General features: G+C 41.9%; 1 protein-coding gene across 2 annotated transcripts in view; it reads left to right on the top strand.

Annotated features, from left to right (window-relative positions):
• KCTD20 (potassium channel tetramerization domain containing 20) overlaps nt 1-21,258 on the top strand; it is a 32,329-nt gene extending 11,071 nt beyond the window's left edge. The window contains exons 2-8 of one of the 2 annotated variants that reach the window (XM_045071142.1): nt 6,471-6,676; nt 9,204-9,477; nt 12,751-12,853; nt 13,201-13,321; nt 14,579-14,776; nt 16,161-16,271; nt 17,579-21,258. In XM_045071142.1, coding sequence (XP_044927077.1) covers nt 6,517-6,676; nt 9,204-9,477; nt 12,751-12,853; nt 13,201-13,321; nt 14,579-14,776; nt 16,161-16,271; nt 17,579-17,871 — 1,260 coding nt within the window. In that variant the 5' untranslated portion in view covers nt 6,471-6,516 and the 3' untranslated portion in view covers nt 17,872-21,258. Of the gene's footprint in view, nt 1-6,470; nt 6,677-9,203; nt 9,478-12,750; nt 12,854-13,200; nt 13,322-14,578; nt 14,777-16,160; nt 16,272-17,578 lie in introns of those variants that run through there. The other variant, XM_013062977.2, reaches the window with a different exon arrangement.
• The last annotated feature ends 3,723 nt before the right edge of the window (nt 21,259-24,981 follow it).

The raw sequence follows: 24,981 nt of genomic DNA on the forward strand, positions 1-24,981 counted from the left end.
TACAGGTTTGGTTTAAAGAAGTAACATGTCTGTTATCAGTAAATGTTTGAAATTAAGAGTTAACAGTGGTACCATAATTGAATTTTATTACCTCTGCAAATGGACACATTCAAAATCCAGCAGTTATTCTTAATATAAAAAGTACAGCTACACACAGATAAATAGAGGTTGTTGGTATTAGAATGGAGATGAGGGATGATGTGGTAGGTAGGTAATAATGCAAGAAAAAAACAAGCAAAGATTTCAAAATGTTTTTGAATATGATTTTTGATAAGCCTGAAGCTACATTTGAATATATGAATAGTAACAGCTATTTTCAGTGTTTACCATATATCAGAGATCGTACTCAATCTAAAGTATTTGTGATCCCTAAAATAGCTCTTCCAAATAGATATTATCAGTTTACAGATGAGAAAATTGAGTGTCAGAGAAATTAGTCATGTGCGCAGATTAACCTAGCAAATAAGTAGTGGAATCAAGAACCAAACTATGCACCTGATTTCAGAGCACTGATTTCAGAGCTCTGATTTCAGAGCACTTGCTGGCAAATATGGGTGGCGGCATAGGTTATGGTTAAATATAACTTCCCTTAATTTGAGACTTTTTTAAGAAATGGTATGGTAAGTGGGAAAACATTTTATAGCATCAGTTCTTTGAAAAGAAATAGAAACTGAAAGATAAAGCAGTTAGGGCAAGGGGGTTGATCTTTACTAGGGATTAATTGCTTAGGCTCATGTAGAGAGTATGTAAGAAGGGCATGTATAAAAATCTTGACCGGTATTTAAGAAGTACAGTATCTTGAGTTCTTTTTCTGCATAGAAGTCTTCTAGTATAGCTGCAGTATTAACCTAGACAGCATAATTTCTTTAATGCATATGTATTTTTATATGTTAAAATAGCTAAGGAAACTTGGGTTTTACTTTGGAATTAAAAATTTGATTAAATAATGTCTCAACAATAAACAGCAAAATTGCTTTAGTTTTAATAATTTTCAATTATCCATACATACTTTTAATATTTCATTGGAATGAATTATGGTAGTAATCTTTTCAGGTAAAGTGAATTTTTACTTCCTATAATAAAAGATGGAACAAATGGGGATCTGGCTGGCTCAGTTGGTGGAGCAAGTGACTCTTGACCTCAGGGTTGTGAGTTCAAGCCCCACGTTGGGTGTAGAGATTGCTTAAAATATAAAATCTTTAAAAACAAGGCTACATTTTGGATAACAAACCTGGTGAAAGGAGTCTGTGTGTAATTGCTATCCATTAAATGTAATATTCAATGACTCTTATCACAGTGATTTTAAACTAAATATGTTACTCAAGGAAGAAAAAAATATAAATAATTTAAGACATGATGTTAAAAATTAGAAGAAAAAATTTTCCTGTGTACAACTTAAAAATGCCATTTTAGAGGGGCGCCTGGGTGGGCTCAGTGGGTTAAAGCCTCTGCCTTTGGCTCAGGTCATGATCCCAGTGTCCTGGGATTGAGCCTGGAATCTGGCTCTCTGCTCAGCAGGGAGCCTGCTTCCTCCTCTCTCTCTGCCTGCCTCTCTGCCTACTTGTGATCTCTGTCTGTCAAATAAATAAATAAAATCTTAAAAAAAAAAAAAATACTTGGGGCACCTGGGTGGCTCAGTGGGTTAAGCCTCTGCCTTCAGCTCAGGTCATGATCTCAGGGTTCTGGGGTCGAGTCCCACATCGGGCTCTCTGCTCCGCAGGGAGCCTGCTTCCTCCTGTCTCTCTCTCTGCTTGCCTCTCTGCCTACTTGTGATCTCTCTCTGTCAAATAAATAAAATCTTAAAAAAAAAAATACCATTTTAGAACTTCTAGCTAAGGGACATAGAAAAATGATGGCAAGATTGTTCAGTTGAAATTATACATGACATTGGCACAGAAGTAGATGAATTGGTGGAACAGAGTATAAAAACCAGATCAAGCATCTATTATCTTTTAGTATGTGATAAAGGTGACATCTCAAATCAGTATGGGAAAAAAATGGACTCCTCAGAATATATTAAGGCAGTTAATTGGTTAACCATTTGAATTTTGGTACATCCATACCTCATGCTGTATACAAAACAAATTCTCTATGGGGTAAAGATTGAATGTTTAAAAAAAAAAAAGGCAATAAAACGTGAAATTTGGTATAACCACGTAATAGAATGTTAAGTACCATTGAAAATGATATGAGTGCAATTGCTGACCTACAGGCAAAATCATGGTATGTTGGGAAATATAGCATAATATTAACAGCAGAATTTCAAATTGTAAAAATAAAAAAATATATCTATGTATTTATGCTTAGGAAAGTCTGGAAGAGGAATTATGGGTGATTTTTATCTTAGTATTTTCTGTCAACAGCAATAAATCTGTACTGCCTGAGTACAGGATTATTCTTTGTTTTTTAAAATTCTGCAGGAGTAAAATAGCTAAAGAAAAGACAGCTTGTCAATTGAAGAGGAAGATACGGTGTTTTTCTGGGTTGAGTTGGGGGCTGGGAGAACGGAAAGACACAGAAGGTCAGGTGCAAATGAAAAGTTAGGCAACTGAGGCCAAAAATAATTTGTAGAATTCCAGCAACAGTACAGGGTATCGTCTCACTGAATCAAAATGAGGAAGGTGGCTGAGATTAGACTGGACAATAGCCAGAACGTAAGTATATTCAAAAGTAGAGGATGAGTGTGATGACAGGCTTAGAGAGCTAAAGAAATACTGAGCTGCTGTATGTGGGAGATTGACACATGTCTCCCAGGCTCATCTCTTGTCTTTTGTATGGTGCCTCATGAGTTCTGAGTGCTTTGCCCTGCATCCTGTTTGAGAAAGGTTTATCTGACTTGGTAATGGCAGACATCCTCCTCCATTTTTTTATGGATGAAAATACTGAAGCTTAAAGGATGTTTTGGTGACATGGCTAGTTAATAACAAAGCCGAAGCCAGAACCTGCTTTGCTTCAGTCTAGTGGGTGGTCTTGTAATCATACCTTGTTCTCTCAGACTTCCAGGGAGATGAGAGCAGTCCTGGGAAACACCCAGTGATTCTAGTCAAGCCTGACAAACTTGATATGAATAAATCACTATTACCTAATACCTGCCCAGCATGGTTGTTTTTCCCCACCCACCCAAAGGTAAAATTTTAAGGATCTCAAAGGTAAAATTTTTGATGAAAAAAATAATGGAAATGACTTGTTAATTTATCACATTAAAATGAGCTATCACATTTCACTTACCAGATTAGTAAAGATAAAGAAAACTAAAACACTGTTAGCAAAAATTCTGGAAAAAGTTGTAATTACTTTCTAAATCTAATTATGGTGTATAGATGAAGGGTAGATTGGTTTATTTACCAAATTCTGTGGCATCCTACCTCATCTTCACCACCCAGCTTACTCTGAAGTTAAAAAAAAGAAAAAGAAAAGATACTGCCTTTTAAAAAAGATCATATTCTGGGGTCCTGGGATCCAGCCCTGAGTTGGGCTTCCCACTCAGCAGGAGGTCTGCTCCTCCTTCTTCCTCTGTCCCTCTCCTGTTCATACTCTTCTGTCTCAAATGAATAAATAAAATCTTTCTAAAAGAATAAATAGGGGCGCCTGGGTGGCTCAGTGGGTTAAAACCACTGCCTTCGGCTCAGGTCATGATCCCAGGGTCCTGGGATTGAGCCCCGGACTCTCTGCTCAGTGGGGAGCCTGCTTTCTCCTCTCTTTCTCTCTCTCTGCCTGCCTCTCTGCCTACTTGTGATCTCTGTCAATTAAATAAAAATTTTTTAAAAAAGAATAAATAAAAGATCATAACCCTTGTGCCATTTACAGTCTGAAAGAGTTGTGCTTTTGAGATAGATTCATGTTAGGGTTGTTTGCTCCTAACCCTATCATATCTAGATTTTAAAAATCTGAATAGTTTAGTGCAAGATATTATACTTAATGGCACAGTGATCCATGCAATTACCTTCTTTTCTTCAGAAATAATTGATCAGAATAAGTCCCAAGTAAGAAGAAAATACATAGATTTATTATAACTAGAGGTTATTTTGTATTAATACTCAAGGTGATAATGTTCTTGGGAGAAACTGGTGTGTCTGTTTTTAGGTGCAAGAAATATGTGGAGATAATTCCAGTACCAAAGATTGTGTCTAAATTTTCCAAGATGGGAGATTATGAAGCTAAGTGGTCTTGCTATTCCAGGTCTGCAAAATCATGACTTAACAAAATATGAGCCTTCATGTGAGGCCTGTGGAAAAAAAAATTATTTATTATTTATAATTTATATTATAATTTTGTAATACATAATTTTATAATATAAATATATAAAATTCAATTTTATAATATTATAAAATGCTTACACATACTGTGTGGAAGTGAAGCTCAAGCTGCTTGCTGGATGTTAAGTTTTCTTGATGGCATGTAGTCTGAGCTCCATTATTAATATATTTCTGACTCCTGGGGCAGCTGGGTGGCTCAGTGGGTTAAGCCTCTGCCTTCAGCTCAGGTTATGATCTCAGGGTCCTGGGATCGAGCCCCGTATCGGGCTCTCTGCTCAGCAGAGAGCCTGTTTCCCGCTCTCTCTCTCTGCCTGCCACTCTGCCTACTTGTGATCTCTCTGACAAATAAATAAATAAAATATTTAAAATATATAAGTGTATAAATATATATATATATATACACATGTATATATATATATATATGTGTGTGTGTGTGTGTGTATATATATATATATATATATATATATATATATATATATATATATTTATACTTCTACTTCTTTCCTGAAGCAGTCTCGTCACCTACTGTTCAGGTGCCAGGGGCAGCACGATCCTTTGGTTTTTGTCATTGTATTCTGCTATGACTTTTAGGACTGCATTTTGGGCAAAAATAGTTTTTTAGCAATAGAGACTGTATTGTTTAAGTGCTTTGCTTTTTCTTTTTCCTTTTTCTTTTTCCTTAGAACTGTTCTGAGGGCCACAGTTCATTTGGGGGATGGTTACAGAATTGAACCAGGTTGGCAGTGAAAATACACATTCAAAGTTGAATGAATGTATCATCCTGCAAGGGGAGTGGTATTAGGTTTAAACAGGCTACTGTAAAATCTTCTGGTGTCAGTTAACTTTTTTGGTTTCAAAGTTTAAGAGAGTTTCATTCTGTCATTCTAGGATTATAGAGGAATTAATTCATAGAAGACTTTGGGAAATGTTGCATTGGGCGATTTCTTAATGTGTGCCACTAAGCGTTAATCCTAGTGAAGAGCTGAGAAACCATATCTACAGATTAAGTGAAACATTGTCATTCAGAACCAGTTAAGCTTAAAGAAACACCCCCTTTTGGTCTTTCCAGTGTTGGCAATAAGCTCTTTCCAGTTCCATGGATCCTTTTCTTACCCTGTTCTATAGACCTGATTTTGACATCTGAATAAAACTTGAGGGCAGTGGTGGTTTTGACTTTACCAGTTGCTAGGGATCTGTTTTAACCGCTACATGCTACATGTTACTGTCCTTAGTGACCTAATTTCTTCCTGAAATGGTGTTAGCATGCAATCCACTTGGATAAAAATCAGTGGTGATGTAAGATGATTCTTCCACTGAAATTGCAAGTAGAAATCAGTATAATAGAATAATAATTAAGGTGAACTTCAGGAGTATTTCACATAGTTGTGCATCCCCTAAGGATGGAAGGGCTGCAAGGCAGGATTACCTGGAAGAAAGGTATGAAGCTTTTCACATAGTCCCCCCCCCCCCCCATTCTGCCTGATGAGCAAATGCCTAGCACAGGGAGGTAGCTCGTTATGTGTTCCTCCCATGACTGGACTGCCTGGGGGAGTTAGCCTTCTAGCCAATGATGTCTTGGTGTAATTTTGAGATTGGGGTTGGGGGTTGAGCATAAGGTACAGAAAGTAAAAGAGAACTTATAAAGAGGAACCTGGGTACTGTAAGTCAAATTTTGCTTGTTTGTTTGTTTTTTCTTTAGTGCAGGTGATTTCTTGTTTCAACAACCATAATGCTAATGCTAATGCAAGATTTGATAGTTTTCATTTCCTAGTGCTTAGTTGTTGCAGGAACACATGTGTCTTGATTATTTTTCACATATGGGCAGGTTTTCTTTAATTGACCTGTTGGATCCTTCCCCTCTTTTGTGACTGTGATCTAAACAACACCAAATTACTGCACTACCATTTAACTTGTAGAACTGATCATGATTGGGGCCAAAATGGTGGGTGTGATGTCTGGTTTTGGATACAGCTTAAAATTATTCTCAAATAACAAGTTGATCAACATTCTTAAATTGTTAGTGATTTGGTAGAGATCACTAAATAAGCCCAGTTCCTCCCAGGATAAAATCACAGAAATAAGTTTAAGATGTCATTTCTTCTTCAAACAAGAATGTGAGCCGTCTGTGAGTTCTCCACCTCGGCTTTCATGCTTCCGAAGTCCTTGGAAGTCTGTTGGAGAGTGTTCTAAATCCTGCACATTCCTGTCTTCCAGGCTTTTTCTCTGGCCCAGCAGACAGTTCAGGATCCACAACTCAAGGATGAACGTTCACCGCGGCAGCGAGAGCGACAGGGCACTGCGGCAGGAGGGCAGCTGCCTAAGCGATGACCCCACAGCTGTGGCCCAGGAGAGAGAAACAAATAGCCTGGCTGCTTCTGCTCTTCAGAGTCTCACTTACCCTCTAGGGCCCAGGAGCGATGGTACGATGGTTAGATCTTGACTGAATTTGGAGGGCTTTCTGACCCATGAGCGTCCACTCTACCCAGAAGGCATAAATAACCTCTCCAGCAGACTGGCTTAGTTACAGAAGGCTGACTGCCACATAACAGCCCCACTGACTCACTCAGTCCCACACGTCTAACTCAGCGGTAACGGTATGAGAAAGATAGTCCTGGGTCTGGAGTCACAAGACAGATTCAGAGTCTAGCTGTGCTATTTATCGTCTATAACGGTGGATGAGCTCCTTAATCTTTCCGAGCCCTGCTTTCTTAATCCGGAAAACTGGGATGTTAATATTCTTACTTCACAGGACTGGGAGACTTCGGAGTTAATGGATGTGCAGGCTCTTGATAAACTGTCCACTTCTTTTTAACTTTGAATAAAGGCAGCAGCAACACTCACAATAGCAGTTACTGTTTATTGAGTGCTCACTGGGCTACGTGTTTTTAGATTAAGGATGGCAGACTGTTGCCAAATCTAAATCACTGCCTGTTTTGTACATTTTTAAAATGCTGCCATCATGCCTGTTTGTTTACATATGGTCTTTGGCTACTTTGCAGCTACAATGGCAGAGACTGTGACCCACAGAGCTTTCTGGCCCTTTACAGAAAATGTGCTGATCCCTGCTTAGAGTCCTCCTCCTTGTGCAGATGAGGAAAGAAAGGAAATTTCAGGAACTTACAGAACATGCTCAGGCCCACACTGCTAGGAGGTGGGCAGCTGCCATTTGAACCAATGTCTTTCTAACCAGCCTGTGGTATTCTAGATGCGTCCGCTGGCAGAAGAGCAGGGCATGCCTGCCATCCTAGAGTGTGCCATTGAGGGGAGTTTGTGCACCGAGTTCCCCTTCCTTCTCACCCATGTACACGGCATGGGACTTGAGGCGCCCTTCAGGAATCAGCCCACTGGAACTGCTTCGTTGTTGGGGGGTGGAGTGGGTAGGGAACCAAGCATCCTGAATTTATGATGTGGGTACCTACTTTCATTTTATAACAGCATTTTGAAAGTGAAAGCCATCTTGGTGATGTAAGCGTTTCTTGCTAGAAGCTTGTCCGTGGGTGGTATGGAAGCTTGGCTCTTGTGCAAACAACAGGGCCACACTGAATTTGTCCAAAGCTGTAGAATGTGAACCCTCAGTTGGTGTTTGGTCTAGATTTTGGTTTCCTTTCCTTCAGAAGCAAATGGGGAAGAAATGTGAGTGCACTCTAGCTCACAATTTATTTGGTTATCTAAGGGCCTGAAATCAGGCTTATTTCCTGCAAGTGAAGAGCAGGTAACCCTGTTCATGAATTATTGTATACAGACTTAAAATTCGTGTGGGATAGGAGTCAGACACTCAGTTGTATCTTTAACCTGTTAATTTTTTCATAAAAAGATTTTAAGAAAATGTAGAAAAGTTAATTAAGCTTGTTAAATCTAGGTGACAAGATATGCATATTGTGTTAACTTTGGTATGTTTGAAATTTTTCGTGAGAGACTTTTTTACATTAAAATATATTAGGAGATCTGCCAGTTTAAAAGAATCCTTTGATAATGCTTTCATAAAAATTTCCCCCAGTTGTCTTCTGCATTATATCCAAATTTCACATATTTGGTTTTAAGCCTTTTTTCCATGATATGGTATTAACACACTTTGAAGTGCTCTCACATACTTTAATTCAGTTGATAGAAGAATCCTTTGAGGGAGGTGAAGTGAACATGATTCTCATTTTAGAGACAAGAACAGTGTGTAGAAAATTAAATAAATTACTTAAAGGAAATGCCTCCTTGGTGATACTAGCACAAAAACGGTTTCCATAAAGGAATCCTAACCCAAGGCCACTTGCACTGGAACCCTTCTGCTGAGGGCAAGCCCTGCCTCTTCAAAAAATGGTCCTGGTGATTTTAGGATTCTCCAGTGCATAGTGAAAATGCATTTTTATGTGACTTTCTAGGAAAGGTAATGCTTTAGACAATTAGAGACTGTCATCCCTTCTGGGAAATAACATTTAGAAACATTTGGAAATTTTTAGAAGGATGTGGGAAAGGAATAGTTTCTGCACCCAGAAGTAGCAGGTTCCTTAAATAAAACACAGGAACTATGAGAGTATTATTTGGAGCTAAAAGTGTAAACAGAAGTAAAAAGTGCCTGCCTCTGTGAAACAAGACTGGGGGAGGGCTTGGAGTCTGGCAGAACCTTGCTGGTTATCCACAGAAATTCTCTAGTGTTTAAATATTTTTAAGCCATGCATATAATTTACTTTAAAATTTTTAAATCACTTTGAAATGTGGGCATTATTGCCTCCATTCTCTCCTCCCCAACATACAAACCTGTAAAAAAGCTCAGGGGGATCCAATATGAATCTCTAGCTTATTCTTCCTTTACTTGTTCAGGGCAAGAGTTTTTTGCCTGCGAACACCTAAAAGTTTGAGGGTTTTTGTTGTTGTTTTTTAAAGAGACGAGATTTATCTTTTCCCCCAAGGCTTTTTGCTTTCAAGTTATTTTGGTTTGTTTGTATGATCTTTTAGACCTTTCACTTGACTATGCCTCTCAGCCAGCAAATCTTCAGTTCCCTCACATAATGCCACTTCCCGAGGACATCAAAGGCTCCTGCTTCCAAAATGGGAATAAACGGAACCATGAATCCTTTATGGCTCCAGAACGATTTGGAAACAGCACTGTGGGCTTTGGCAGTAACGTTCATTCCCAGGCACCAGAGAAAGTGACACTTCTTGTAGATGGCACACGTTTTGTTGTGAATCCACAAATTTTCACTGCTCATCCGGATACCATGTTGGGAAGGTAATTGATGATAATTTCCTTCCAAATTCACTGTGTTCTCTATGAATAGAAGTACCTGCTGTTTTTCTTGCACTAGATGTGAGGAAAAGAAGGCCTGCTGTTGCTTATTTTTCTACCTTCATATCTTTGTGAGACAGGGAGGGCAAGCTTGTACAAAGCTATTTATGTGTTGACAATTTGGGGGATGTACTCTGTTTACAAAGCCAGTACAGCACAATGGGCCCCCACAGAAGGGCGTGCAATCAGGACTATGGAAAATAATCTGCTGAATATCCTTCCCTCTTCCTCAATAAACTCCCTCTAAAACAGAAGTCACACACCTCATTTCTTACCCATCTTATCCATAATAAGATGCATTATAAGTACACCCTCACAAAAATAATCTTGCCTGAGTTCCACAGGTCAAAGACAGAGTTACAGGGAGATCTAAGTTGTGGGTTCTTTGTTTCTTTTGTCTTTTAAAATAGAATTGTGTTCCAAATGACACAATAGCAAAGCTGTTTTATGGAAAAGACTTTTGCCTGCCATCTGTCGCCCACTGTGCTTGGCAGCAGGTGTCATGCTGTCATTTTCTGATACCTCCGTCTCTATTCAAGTTTTCCAAAACGGAGTCTTTATGCCTGCCTGTTGTATTGTTTTGTGCCTGCTCTCTCTTTTCGTCATGTTCCATTCTCTGTGCTGCTTCATTGAGACCACAATCTTGCCCTCCTCTCCCCATCTCCTGCCTCCAGCATTTTAGGGTTAGAGTTTAGGAAATGGAAGAAGCCTACCAAGAAGGAGCACTGGCCAGAAAGTGTTCTTGGAGCCTGGGCTGGGAGTTAGGACATGCTCCTTCTGGCCAACCGGAAACCTTAACATGAGGCAGAGCAAATTGAGATAAGAGTAAAAATAATAATGTGTGTATGTATATTACACACAGACATTTGGCTTTTGGGGATTTTCATCTACTTGGAAGTAGATCTTATATAAAGATTTAGCCTCACTCAGGACTTTGGACTAATTTGAACTGATTTAGAAATCAGAATGGAGGGGCACCTGGGTGGCTCAGTAAGTTAAGCCTCTGCCTTGGCTCAGGTCATGGTCTCGGGGTTCTGGGATCAAGCCCTGCATGGGGCTCTCTGCTAAGCAGGGAGCCTGCTTCCCCCCTCTCCTCTGCGTGCCTCTCTGCCTACTTATGATCTCTGTCTTTCAAATAAATAAATCTTTTTAAAAAAAAAAAAGAAATCAGAATGGACCACACTCATTTGTTGAATTTTAGGCTAAATGAAATCCAGCTACTCAAATATACTTATATTTGAACGTATACATACAGATTCATGATGAACCATTTTTAGCCAGAACCAAATCTGAATACTTCTCAACCTCTGAATTAAGACTAAACTAGAACAAGCAAGCAAGCAAACAAAAAAAGACTAATCTAGAACATTAAAACATTTTCCAGATTGGCCCTACATTTTATCAGATTTGACTTCCTGTCCTCAGTCTTGGGGTCACTACCACTGCCCACCCCACCACCACCATACACATACCCAAAAACAGTGTTCTTGCAGCACTGGCTGGCTCTTCAAAGTAGATTGCCTCTGACAGTAGTGATCATAAGAAGAAAGGCAAGCATTTTCTGTGAGATTAATAGATTTTTTTTTTAAGATTTTTATTTATTTGATAGATCGCAAGTAGGTGGAGAGGCAGACAGAGAGAGAGGGGGAAGCAAGCTCCCTGCTGAAGCAGAGACCCTGATGCCAGAGCTTAATCCCAGGACCCTGAGATCATGACCTGAGCTAAAGGCAGAGGCTTAACTCACTGAGCCACCCAGGCACCCATGATTAATAGATTCTTAGCTAACCCTCATTCTTTGAATCTAGGAATGAGTTGTTCCATGATGAGAGAGTCTGATTCTTAATCTAGGTGGTTCTTCAGCTGAGGCTATTGTTTCCGAGAGTTACTTAGGTTTCCTCTGTCCAGAGGTTACATACAGTGTTGGTAAGCCTAGTCAGTGAGCTTAAAAAATGTGAGCCATTAGTCACAAGGGGGAGGGGCTGAAATATCGCAAGTGGATTAATGTTCATCCACACCATTACCAGAAAAATAACTCTGAGCTAGCTCTTGCTGATGAGAATTTGTGAGGGGAAGGGGGCATTGCATGGCATTTTGTTCACTATTTTGATTCATAGCTGTTTTGGTTGGACTTTAACCAGAATGTTCAGAAATGTCAGCATTCTTTGAAGACACTTTTATCAGGATGGATTTCTTATGTATGGTGTTAGTGTTTGGAAAGTATGTGATTTGGAATCTTTTTCAGACCTTTGAAAAGCAGCCAATTTAGGGTAGAGGAAAAGAGTTTTAACACCGAAGAGCCAGCCAGGCTTCCCAGCAGGTTGAGGAAGGAAATGGCGACGGCGCCACTGGGAACTTAAGCTGGCCGAAGAGCCTGCCTGCCTGCCCTGTCCCTCACACTGGTTTCCCAACAGGAGTGGTGGAAGTCAAGGGGCCAGTTTTACTGGAGGGGATCTGAAAGGAAGGGAGGAAGAATGGAAAAGATGAGTAAGAAAAGGCAAGATCTTCCTGTGCCCTCCTGACCTCTAAGTTCATGTACAGAGCAGGTTCGCCTCTCTAAACTATGCCGAACCACTAGATAAGCCTAATACCTCCCATTCCTATCTGCTTGACCCGAAGTTCCTATCATTAGAGTTACTCCTTGGATTGAAGAAGGGTATTTTCCCCAGAGCTCCAGCATCAGAATGTACCAGGAATGGGAGGACAGTAACGTCTGCACCCAGCAGGACAGATGCATCTATCACATTAGATACTGAAAAGCAAACCAGGGAACCACTGCATGCTAGATAAGGTAGGTTAACAAAGGAGGGAAAGGATCAGGAAGGGTCAGGAGCAGGAGAAGCACAGTCTTCCTGAGCTGCCGGCATATCCATTGCCACTGGGGAGGGCAGGAGAGGCAGCCCTCACACACACCAGAGATTTTCCAAGGGCCAGTTCTGCAGATGCTGCTTTACTTCCTTTGCTGTCCTGGAAGCTTACCACTGGTGATCCCTGAAGACTTGGCTGCTTCATTTCCCCTTGCTCTCAAATGCTGCAAGCAATTGCTACCACCTTTAATGTCTGGAGGGAGCTTCTTCATAGGGGTTGGGTCTCACTGATGTGTTTTTAATTTATACTATGAGAACATGGAATGGAGTCTTCCAGAATGAGGTGAAGAAGGGAGCGGTCCTCATGGGTGAAGAATCCAGCTGTCTGACATTGTTGTCTGATGTCTTTCAGAATGTTTGGACCAGGAAGAGAGTACAATTTCACTCGGCCCAACGAGAAGGGAGAGTATGAGATTGCCGAAGGAATCAGTGCAACTGTATTTCGAACAGTGCTGGTGTGTAGGACCCTTCTTGTGGCATCGTCTTCCCCGGGGGCAGGCACAGGCAGAAGCCTCGAGAGTTCCATCAAATTGTTACTGACTTTAGGGTCTCTAGTTCCAGTTCCCGTTCCCTCTATTTTCTCTCCCTGAAGTACCTCTTGTTTGTGTGAGCTCAGTCAGCTATCAGGCTGTGATTAAGCACATCAGAGAGCCAGGAGCCACTGCCAGCTGACAAGTCAGCCAGCGGGTGACAGTTCTAATAACCTACCATTTTAACAGAACCAGGAATGGATGAGGGGTTGAAGAGGTCATTCCTCATCTTGGTTCTTTGCCTACATTTCTTCTTTTTAACCTTTTTACAGGATTATTACAAAACTGGTATCATCAATTGTCCTGATGGCATCTCTATTCCAGATCTTAGAGATACATGCGATTATCTCTGCATTAACTTTGACTTCAACACTATCCGATGTCAAGATCTGAGTAAGTACAAGAGCAGCTCTGAGCTGCATTTGAGAAGCTGAACTTTGAGTTCGCTTGGAGTCAACTGCTATTCTTTATCACTAAAAAGTTTCGAGCATGGGTTGAAAACCATTCGCAGAGGCAGAGACGTGATACTAACCTTTCCCTCTCCTGCTTCACAGCTCTGTGAAGACGTGGAGTAAACCAAAGAGAATGTGTGGCAGGTTCTGAATCCAGCTTGTCCAGTGAGGCACTGAGCTAACTGCTTCCCCTCTCAGGGACCTTGGTGTCTCAGCTAATAAATAAGGATACTGACTCTTGGACATTAGTGAGCAGAGTCAAACAGCATAAATTGGCTGGGTTCTTCTTAGATTTCTTTTTATCATTAACTTCATGTTTACTTAGTGCTTTCTAGATGTGAACTTGCTTAAGTCTTAAAGCAGTGAGCCCTGCAAGTCGGGTAATAACCCCATTTAACAAATGAGAAGACTGAGAAATTAACTTGTTCAAAACTCTAAAAAGCTGGGATTAGAGCTGATTGTCTGACTACAAACGCCATTCTCTTATCATCACCTAGGCTTCCTGAAATTATTTAAAAAATTATTCTTTGAGGTTCATGATACATTTCCCTGCATATTCCATGAAGTTCTCTAGACTTGTGGTCTCTCTACTGGGTCTAGCGCACACTTAGAGCAAGTCCCTTGGTGTCCTCAAACTTCAGATGATCCCTCTTCTGTGGTACCATAACTCCATGAAATTGGGGTCCAGAGCATCTTCAGAAGAGGTACTACAAATGATGGTTCTTTCTCTTGTAGAATTAATGTGTGTGGTTTGACATTGTATCGCTAACAAAACTTCAGTTAGTCAAAGTGCTCAGGGATTATTCAACATGAGGGGGGCACCTGGGTGGCTCAGTTGGTTAAGCATCTGACTTGGTTTCTACTCAGGTCATGATCTTGGGGTTGTGGGGTAAAGCCCCACGTCGGCTCCACACTGGGCTTGGAACCTGCTTGGGATTCTTTCTCTCTCCCTTTGTCCCCCACTCCTCCCTCCCTCTTGCTAATAATAAACATGAAAAAAGTTAGAGTGGTAAAATGTGCAACATATCTAACAAAATCTGCTTAATTAGCGCGTCGAAGCAAAAAACCATTTCTGCCTTTAATGGGCTACGACTCTAGAACTTCTCAGTGATGACAGCCAGTACCTCATAGTCTTTTTCCCGCCAGTAATATCTGCACTCAGGCCAAGAGGATGCTCACCTACAGTGTCTCTCCCCAGGTGCTTTGCTGCATGAACTGTCTAACGATGGTGCTCACAAGCAGTTTGACCACTACCTCGAAGAGCTCATCTTGCCCATCATGGTGGGCTGTGCCAAGAAAGGGGAGCGAGAGTGCCACATCGTTGTGCTGACGGATGAGGATTCTGTGGACTGGGATGAAGACCACCCTCCTCCCATGGGGGAGGAATATTCCCAAAGTAGGCAAAACCTGCACAGTGTAGATGTTTTCCACAACAAACACACTGCCCAGAGTAGCATTCCCGGAAGCACCGGGAATATCACTGTTGAGCTGGCGATGAGTACACTCACCTGCACGAGCAGTATGCTTGCTGCAGGGCTAAAGTTTGTGCCAAGTCTCCACCTTGTACACCTTCCACTGCTGCCCCTGGTGTCTGTCGGAGACGGTGGTGATATGGAGGCCACACTGAGGCCCTTAAATGGTGTCACTCTTCTCTCTGCTGGTTTCATTTTTAAATCCTTTGAATTGGTAACAACTCAAAGAGTACAAAAGGATGGATATACATTGGAAAGTCTTGATCCTAACCCTGCCTCACCCACCCGGTTTTCCTCCTGTTTTTTTAATATTCCTCAGATGTAATCAGTGCACATACATAAGCAATTACATCCACGGTTTTTCCTTTTCTCCAAATGCTTCCATATCAACCTATTCAACACTATGTCTAACATAGAAATTTTCCACAATCTTTTTAATGGCTGTATAGTATTCCACCATGTGACTGTGCTGTGACTGATTTAACTAGTTCTGTTGTTGGACTTTGAAACTATAAATTACAAATGATGCTGCAGTAAATACCCTCTTAAACAGTCTTCACACATGTGTATCTCTAGAGAATAATCTTCCTAGAAATGAAATTTGTGTGCCAAAGCTTTGTTATTTCATAATTTTGATAAATGTTGCCAAATTCTCCATATTACACTTACAAAACAATATATGAAAGATTTGTTTCCCACATCCTCACCAAAACAGTGTTTTACTGAACTTCTTTGTCACACCAGTAGGTAAAAAATAGCATTGCATTTATGTTTTAATTTGCATTTCTCATTTCATGATCAACACTTAACATCTTTTTAATTTCTAAAAGCCTTTTAATTTCTTTTTCTGTAACTTTATATGTGCTTTTGCTCATTACAGAACTGATTTGTGTAGGCTCTCTATTTGTGATCACTCTATATATATAGTAAGAAAATTAGCCCTTTGTAATGTGAGTTGCAGGTATTTTTTTCCAATTGACTTTTGTTTTCTTTTAGCTTAGTTATAGTGGTTTTGGCTAAGCAGAGATGTTGTATTTTTAGGTAGTTGAATGTATCAATTTTTATATTATGGCCCCTGGTTTTATGTTGTACCCAGAATGGTCTTCCCCACCCTGAGACTAGAAGAATTTCTCATGTCGTTTCCTTCTTATGTTTGATCCATTACTTAATATTTCATTTGTGATTCAGCTGGATTTTTTTTTCCCATCAGAGTCAGGTTTACCTTTCATTAGGCTGATTCTGTTAGCTCATCTCCCTCCTCTTTTAGAAGTCTTTACTCTATGATTAACTCAATTTTTCTTTTTCCAGTTCTTTATAGCTCCAAGCTCTATAGATTCTTCAAATACATTGAGAATCGTGATGTCGCTAAAACAGTGTTAAAGGAGCGAGGCCTGAAAAATATTCGCATTGGAATTGAAGGTAATAAATATCCCAGTTAGTGTTCAGCTTGCATGGCTCAAGGGAGTAGGCCGTATCTGTAGGCACGGCTTATGTCCTTAAAACCCGGCTTCCAGAGGACCTGGAGAATAGGCACACATGAAAACTACATTCCTACCTGTGTGAAGGATTCCTGGTTTTGTTTTTGTTTACCCTTATATTTTTCACTTTATTTTCAGTCATAAATGCTTTAAACCAGCTGCAGGAATAAGTTCGGTGTACTGCTTTGGGATAAAGAGCAGTGAGGGCTAAGGACACTGGGGGGTAAATGGAGCAGGGCCCGTGGGCTTGCCAAGTGAGAGAGCCATTCTACCAGCAGTCTTGGTGAGGATCTTTTGGGGATCGGGAAGGGTCCTTCTGAAAACTATAGCTTTGGAGACTCAAAATTTGGATTTATTCCACTAAGGAATGTCTGTGTGTATTAGTAGAATGGTTTGAAATGGTCGTGAGCAGGTAGCTCCCAACCTGTGTTCTCCATGGAAGGGTCTGAGACACTGATTCTTTGAGAATGCTGAAGCCGTCCTGGTCTCCCCTCTTGAGTGGTTGACTCCTGTTTTGCTATTCTTGCTGTCTCAGTCTTACCTACAGAACCCATCAGGTCTTCACTGTGTGTGACTTAGGTTGGAATTGCAGGTGGGAAGAGATTTTTGAGGTCTATTAAACCTCTTTCCATTGTGTCCCTCCTTTGTCACTGGAAACCCCGGGAACAGGGTGATAAGGATTATTCCATTTCCCAGAGCAGCCCATCAGACTGTCCTACCATTAGAACATTCTTCCATGTATCTAGTAGATAACTTCCAATCTCTTCAGTCTTCCTTCTAGTTCTAGCCTCTGAAGCTACTCTAAAATTTCTCCCATTTCAGATATTTCAGGCAAATTCCCTGTCTTTTCTTTAAGCTACACATTACATGCTTTCTTAACCTTCTCCTACAGTGTGCTCTCTAAGCACTAGAGTTAGAGACTGGACTTCACCATGGCCTAGCAGGATTTTTCTTCTTTGGCACTGGTGCCAGTAAGTACAGGCTTCTGAAATTACTAAGAGGCTGTTCTTGCCCTGCCATTAGAGGAGATAGAATTTTTGTTACTTCCATTCCAGGAACAAGACCTACTAACCTGGATGGGTGGGAAGTGAGCATGTAGAATGTTGTTGGGAGTGGCAGGGCATGGTCAGAAGTCATTTCCCCAGCCTTTGAATTTGGGAGGAAATTAATGTGGTTAGAGAAGAGAAAGCATGGAATCTAGAATGGGTAACTTCCCGCAGTCATAAGAATGGCCTTCTTCTGTTTCAGGTTATCCTACCTGCAAAGAAAAAATTAAGAGAAGGCCTGGTGGCCGCTCCGAAGTAATCTATAACTATGTGCAGCGCCCCTTTATCCAGATGTCCTGGGAAAAGGAAGAAGGGAAGAGTCGCCATGTGGATTTCCAGTGTGTCCGAAGCAAATCCCTCACTAATCTGGTAGCTGCTGGAGAAGATGTCTTAGAGGACCAGGAGATATTAATGCACCACCCACCTCAAGTGGATGAACTTGACCGGCTGAATGCCCCACTTTCTCAGATGGCATCTAGCGACTTTCAGGATTAGGGCCAGCTGTGGACTGTGCCTCTTCGGAGCCCTTCTCTGTCTGGGATGCCCACAGCCAGTCCTTTCCATGGTTTGTCTCCCCCTGAGTGTCAGGAGACCTGCTTCTCCATCCTTTCCCTTTCTCCCACAATTAGCGTGTGTCCTTGTCATTACTGAAAAGTCTGTGCCTCCAGCAAGGGATAAAAAAGCACTCACTGGTAAATAAGCTACCGGCTTTGCAGCAGCCCTGGTAACTTGAAAAATTTGGGTCTGGTGCCATTTACGGAGTCTTTGCACAACTGCAAAAAGCAGGAAAGGAAGTCAAGGCTCCTATTGCCTCATATTCATCAAAGCTGTCCTCTCATCCTTTATACCTTGTTTTTGGCTTTTTTGTTTGTCTTATACCAGGCAAGTTACTTAGCAGCAAAGGGACCAAACCTTAAAAAGAGACAATCTCTAGCTTCCATAAGCAGGCGGTAATAGGATTCTCATTAGGGGTCCGTGAAGATCCCATTCCTGGTGGCCTCTGTGCCCAGATCTGCATCTGGGAAGAACTAGGCTCTCATCTAAAACATTCAAAAAGATTTCTTAAGAGTTTAAATTAAGTTTTGTTTTTCATTAATGCAATGAATAGTTCAAAACCACACAGCTTCTTTGACAGAAGTCTGGTAATAGTGTAACAATGTTTATGAACCCTTTTTACTTTCAAGGTTTTTGAGTCTAAAGAAATTATTTGGAATGATCATTTGGAATGAAATTCACAACTCAAGTAGAAGAACCTGTTCAGATTAGGCCACTTTGATTATCATGGCTTGGAATGTGGTGTGAAGCCACAGGTCTTCTCCCTAAGCAGCACATTGCTGTGAGTGTGGCTGGGAAACTTTCCTTAGATGATATGACTGAAAGGCTTGCAAGAGATGGGCAGAAATTTCTCACAAGCACTCTGTTTCTCCATAGACTTGTAAAAGCTCCAGGGAAGAGGGCATTTAGGGTGAAGCTGGGTAGAGAATCATCACTTGCCCAGCCCTTGTCCCAGTGCAGAATTTTTCTTTGTATTTTTTTGGATATTCTTTACATACTGTGGGATTTTTTTTGGATCAGCATATTTGTCCTTGAAGTAGCCTATCACACTGCTCACACTAGGTTAGAAAACCATACTACTGTCATCCCCAAAGGACAGATGAATTGAAGGGGTATTAGGCCTAGTAATTTTGTTTCATCTGTTGGCTCCATTAATAATGCATGGTGTGTGACAGCACAGACCACTCCTCCTAGTACCGAACCATTTTCCCTTGTGTCCTCATGGCTATTAACAGCAGAGCTAAATTCAGAGTCTAGAGTCAGATGTTAAGTATCTAGGGATAATCTCCCATTTTATGGTAAAGGTTGGCCTTCTAATCACCTACCCAGAGCCTTTACTCATCACAGATTTCAAAAAGGTACATAGATTCCTTTAAGTTCTTTAAGATAACGTGACTAGTTTTCTTAAATTCCATTCCCATAAGATACCATAGGGCAAGTTAGGTGATTCCATTTTGACTGCCATAGTTGTAGTCCTCCAAAGGTAAAGTCAGATGGTTGTCAAAAGCTGCTCTTTCCAGGCTTGAAGAACAAGAATGTTCTTAAGAAGGGTGTTCTCTGTGCGTGTGACCCCAATCACAGTGGAGATCAATGCTCCATTCGTTATTCAGAAAATAGTAGTAGTAAGGGGTTAAACTGAGCCATCTCCCACCCAGAGTTCTGACTACCACTAGCATCTAGCTTGTAAGGCTGATGGTAAGTGTTAAAGTTTAGGGTGAGGGTTTTTTGTAGCCAGAGGGTAATTTTATGTCTGTGAAACTCCTTGACTCCTATTTGAGGTCAGGTTTGTTTTTGACCATGCCAGTATTTCATTCTTCCCCACTGATAGGTGTCCAGCCCAGATAATCATTTAATGGTGCTTCCTTTCTGCTTCTTAGTTGACTTCCTTCCATGCCACCACAAAGGAAATCTCAATGAACTGTGTTAGTCTAGCAAGTGTAACTTCTGTTCTCCAGCTTCTCCATTAACATTCAAGTGTGAACATGCCGCAGCTAACACTCTAAAACCAGTTAGTCCTTGCTTAGGTAAAAAGCCAGGTATGAAAGTATGGTGTGTACTTCGCACTCTGTTCTGTGTAAGTGATTAATCTCCTCAGGCTTTCAAGAAATAGGTCTCCCTCCCTCCCTCCACCACCCAAACTGGGTTAATGTGCTTTTGGCCCCAACCCATGCGATGAACTGGAAATCTATACAGGTAAACCTGCCAGTGTCACTAGATGGTGGTGACGAAGGGAAAAGTGGGGCCCACAGGTCCTTTCTGGTGAAGAGGGAGGTCTCTTCTGCACCCACCTCCCTCCTGGCTTGGAGCCCAGCATCACTAATTTGGTAGCTCCCCTTAGCCATAGCTGCTATGTTCCTGGGGCCAAGACAGTCCATGATGGCAGGACCACTCGGTCCCCACAGGGACAAGGGCTGGGGTGCAGTTATTCCCTTCAGAGTCTGTTACTGGCTAGCTGGGCAAGAGCTATTTCTAATAAAGGTGGAACTCAGGTTTGCTGGGTCTTTTGTTTTTCTTCTAAGTGCCTAAATAAGTAAGCCAGGCTGTGTATACTGAACCATCTTCATAAGATGGTTTTTCTCAGACTGTCTTACTCAGAGGTAGCTCAGCAAGCCAAGAGGAACCTGAATTTGAGATTTAGAATGCATCATTATCATGTGTTATTGATTGGGAAACATTTGGCATTGAGCTGGAGAGTGGGCAGAGTGTTAACGTGTGTCTGGTGAGATGATCATGGTTTCTCCAAAGTGGAGGAAGAATATTGAAAAGATGACAGCAAAAATGGTAAAGAAGCTAGAAGGTACATTTAATGTGTAATACATAATAGCAAATATTATTTTACAATAAATTCCAAGAAACCAGTATGTCATCTAATGTATACAGGTCTATGAAAATACTGTGGAATAAGCCCAGGAAGGAAGGAAGGATATATTTTCAGAAAACAATTGGCATAGGCTTTAAGTCAAATTGTCAAAGTGTGATATGGAGTCTTTTTTTTTTTAATCAAGTTTCAATAGAAAGTTAAGAATCAAGGGGTTTTAGTAATTTATTCAATGCCACTTCTTGCCATTGTTTTGAAATTGTTAAAATGGGCATACGAGTTCAGAAAGCATACCTGCTGCCTTCACTGGGGGACATGGAGCCACATTCTTGCTCTGGGTGGGATCACTTCTGCAGGAGAACATTACATATTCTCTTAAAGGCAAAATGCTTGTAGATTTTGCCTCTTTACTTTGTATTTACTTTTTTAAATTGCACTTGTTCACCTACAGTGTTTACGAAATCCTTTATGTGGGATGCTTTTTCTATAATAAAATATTATCATTTGTGTCCATGTTGTTTTTTTAGCAGAAAATAAAGCCAAAAGTCAAGATGTTCAAAGGGACCCAAAACAGCATCTTGACTGCCCAGAACAGAACCTCTTTTCTGTGCCACAGGGTCACTTTGAGTCAGGGCATGCCCTTCCCATTCTACTGTCTATAACTCAGTTCCAAAACCCTAATATTCTGCCTTCTTGAGTTCCTGGCTCATTTACATTCAAGACCTCCTGAATCCTCACATCCAACTACGTAGGACCCCCACAAAGTCAAGTTTAAATCTGGAATGTAAGAGGACTCATAGACTTTTATGTTCTGGTTTCGAACAAGCGAGGAGCCGTGGCAGGAATGAAAGGCAGTTCCCTTGGAAACATTGCTGTAAAGCTTCTGGCTCCTCCTTTGATCTGATTTGGCCCAACTCTAGTCAGGTGCCTCGGAGTTCCTCAGCTCACTTAGTCTGGGAGCTTATTGGTGATCCAACTTCAAGGGGTACTAAAGCCAGCATCTCCCCAGCAGGCCCGCCTTTACCAGTAGAGGTAAGGACATGCTCTGAAGACATAACCTGCTTGGTATATTCTGTGCCAAGCACTGCACGGCCACAGGGACACAATAACCAGAACGTAGTTCCTCTTCCTAGGGGTTTTTATACTTGTGGGGAAAACAGAGATCTATGAATAGTCCAGGTCACTCAGGAAAACCAAAAGGATAGAGCAGCCAGTTTTTACCATGAGAGTTCACAAGAGAATTCTAGAAGTGATAACATGAACCAAGTCATGAAGAATGAATACTCGTTCATGATCCATGAACATGCAGGGAGGAGGTATTTCAGACCAATTAACTATGAGCAAAGATGCAAAGGTGAAATCATCAGGGAAGATGGGGTGATGGGGTGATGCAGAGATGAAGCCAGAGCGAGGAACGACCATTCTACCTCAAAGGTGTTTGCTCTCATTTATATAAACCACTGGGAGCCTGAACAGGTTTTGTGCAGGAGAACGACATGATCAAACCTGAAACTTGAATTTCTTTGGAAGCAGGGAGGGCAAGCGGACTTGAAAGGGGAAGGACCAGGGACAGAGTTCAGCTAAGGGGTCACTGCAGTAGATGGAGAAAGAAACAAAGGCACTGGTGGGACAGATGGCCATGCCCCAGAGTTTTGCTTGTTTACGACAGGAGCTGTAAAACACGTGTTTCCAACTGGACAGCTGAGTAGACGGAGTCAAAAAGGTAATGGGGGGCGCCTGGGTGGCTCAGAGGGTTAAGCCTCTGCCTTCGGCTCAGGTCATGATCCCAGGGTGCTGGAATCGAGCCCCACATCGGGCTCTGCTCAGTGGGGAACCTGCTTCCTCCTCTCTCTCTGCCTGCCTCTCTGCCTACTTGTGATCTCTCTGTCCAATAAATAAATAAAATATTTAAAAAAAAAAAAAAAAGAAGGTAATGGGATGCAAGAGGAACTCCATTTGTAGTAGTATTAGTTTGAGCCTTAACAAGGCCTTCCAGATGGTGATGTCTAAGGGCTCTTGGCTATATGTGATCTAGAGTTCTGGGGATGGAGCTGGGAAGCTGGTCACTTTGATGACTTCACCACAAAAAATGGAAGCTGAAGCCACGGTGTTGGGGAGATCACTGAGATCACATGAGTAAAAAGAGGGCAAAGGCATTGCTTGGATGATTACTAGCATTTAAGTGGTGGCGAGGGAAAGAAGTCCGTAAGAACAGTTTTTTGCGGGTTTTTTGAAGTTAACAGTATGCGTGCAACAGGTTGATCAAGTAAGATGAGGGCTGAAAGGGCTCCTGGGTGACTCAGCTAAGCAAGCTGCCTTTGGCTCAGGTGCTGATCCTGGGGTCACAGGATTGAACTCCACAGTGCGGGGGGGGGGGGGGGTCCCTGCTCAGCGGGAAGCCTGCTTCTGCCTCTGCCGCTGCCCCTCTTCCCCCTGCTCTCCTCTCTCAAATAAATAAAATCTAAAAAAACAAAAACCCACAATGAGGGCTGAAGGGAAGTCAATGGCTACGGCAGTCAGGACATGCATGACCAGAGGAATGACAATGAAAATGAATAGTATGCTTTATACTTGGAATAATGAAAACATGTTTTCACATTAAGGACAGAAATTAGATGAGGTGAAGTGGAAGAAGGAAATGAAGAAGTAACAAAGACCCCCGAGTGTTCCTTCCAAAGTAACAACTCCACGCCTCTGCCATAGCACAAGACCAAACCTACTGGCCTCCAAAATCCTGGGCTGTATCACCTCTACAAGTCACTGCAACTAAAAAACTTCTGGAAGCTTCCCTCAGCTTCCCTAACAACTCTAAGTCAGCTTCACAGTCTGCTACACTGTGGTACTGCATGCTGTTAAGCCACTTTGTGGGAATTCTGGAATTGCTCTGCAGTTCAGGACCATGATAGGCTCCCCAGTGCCTCCCAGAGTGCCCAGCACTGTGCTCTCTGTGTGATGGACGCTTCAGTATGATTTGGGCTGAAAGTATGCCTGAAAATGCATCATAGCGGTTGCTTTTAGGTCAGTGTTGACTTTCACAGGTCATTCCAGGGAAATGTAAACTACCTTGCAAAGGAAACTACCCACGGAATCCTTTGAGTTCAAGAAAAAATACCACTTGAAGCTACACACATAGGCCCAGGAGAGACAAACAGGAGAGAATGAAACCCGAATACGCCTTCCATATAAGCTATTCAGAGAGAAAGCATTAGCAGTTGATGGCAGAGAACTCCTATTACGCCATACAGATGAGCTTGGAACCTGCGACCTGCTATTCAGAGCCTGAATATTAATCCCAAAGGAACTCACCTGTAGCTTACCTTTTTTTTTTTTTAAACATTTTATTTATTTGTTTGATAGTGAGAAAGAGAGAGAGAGAGCACACACACAAGTAGGGGGAGCAGCAGGCAGAGGGAGAAGCAGGCCCTCTGCTGAGCAGGGAGCCCGATGCGGGGCTTGATCCCAGGACCCTGGAATCATGACCTGAGCCGAAGGCAGACACCTAACGACTGAGCCACCCAGGCGCCCCTGTAGCTTACTTTTGAAAGTAATTCTAAAAGAAACAGGTACTGGGGCACCTGGCTGGCTCAGTCGGTAGAGAGTGTGATGCCTGATCTCAGTCGTAAGTTCAAGCCCAATGTTGGGTGTGGAACCTACTTTGAAAAAAACTAAAAAAGAAAAACAGGTACTGAAGAAAATCCTGATGCACCCCTGAATCAAGAAGAGACTGGGTGACATCAGTACGCAGTTTCACTTCTGTGGGCAGTATGGTTCGAGTCCTATTTCCTAACCCCCCCCCCTTAAGAGAGTGGGAAGCAGAACTATCTGCGAGGAGCACCAATACCAAACGAATGGTTTCCAACATATTTCTTGAAATCCTTAAGTTTTGCAAAGACAACATATATTCTGGCTCTGTTCAGCTTCCTCCTGCCCGCACTTCAGACCCTGGATGGCCTTTGCTCTTCTTGCCTCTTTCTGAGGCTCCTCTCCCTAACCCAGAGAAGGGGCTAATGAGGGGACCCCACAGGACTCCGGCTCTGGTGGACCCAGAGGGCTTGGCAGAAGTCCTGTCCTGAGAGCCTGTGAGGTTCCTGGTCAACCCCAGGCTGGGTAAACAGCTGTACGAATGTCCACCAACTGACAGCACTTGTCGGCAGGTGCCCCCTTAGCCCTGCTGCAGGGGAGAGAGCCCACTGCCCCGCAAGCCTGAGCCAGGTGGGAAGAACACATGCAAC

This window comes from Mustela putorius, unplaced genomic scaffold (assembly GCF_011764305.1).
Source record: "Mustela putorius furo isolate JIRA1106 unplaced genomic scaffold, ASM1176430v1.1 tig00003983_pilon_pilon_pilon, whole genome shotgun sequence".
Taxonomy (NCBI): domain Eukaryota; kingdom Metazoa; phylum Chordata; class Mammalia; order Carnivora; family Mustelidae; genus Mustela; species Mustela putorius.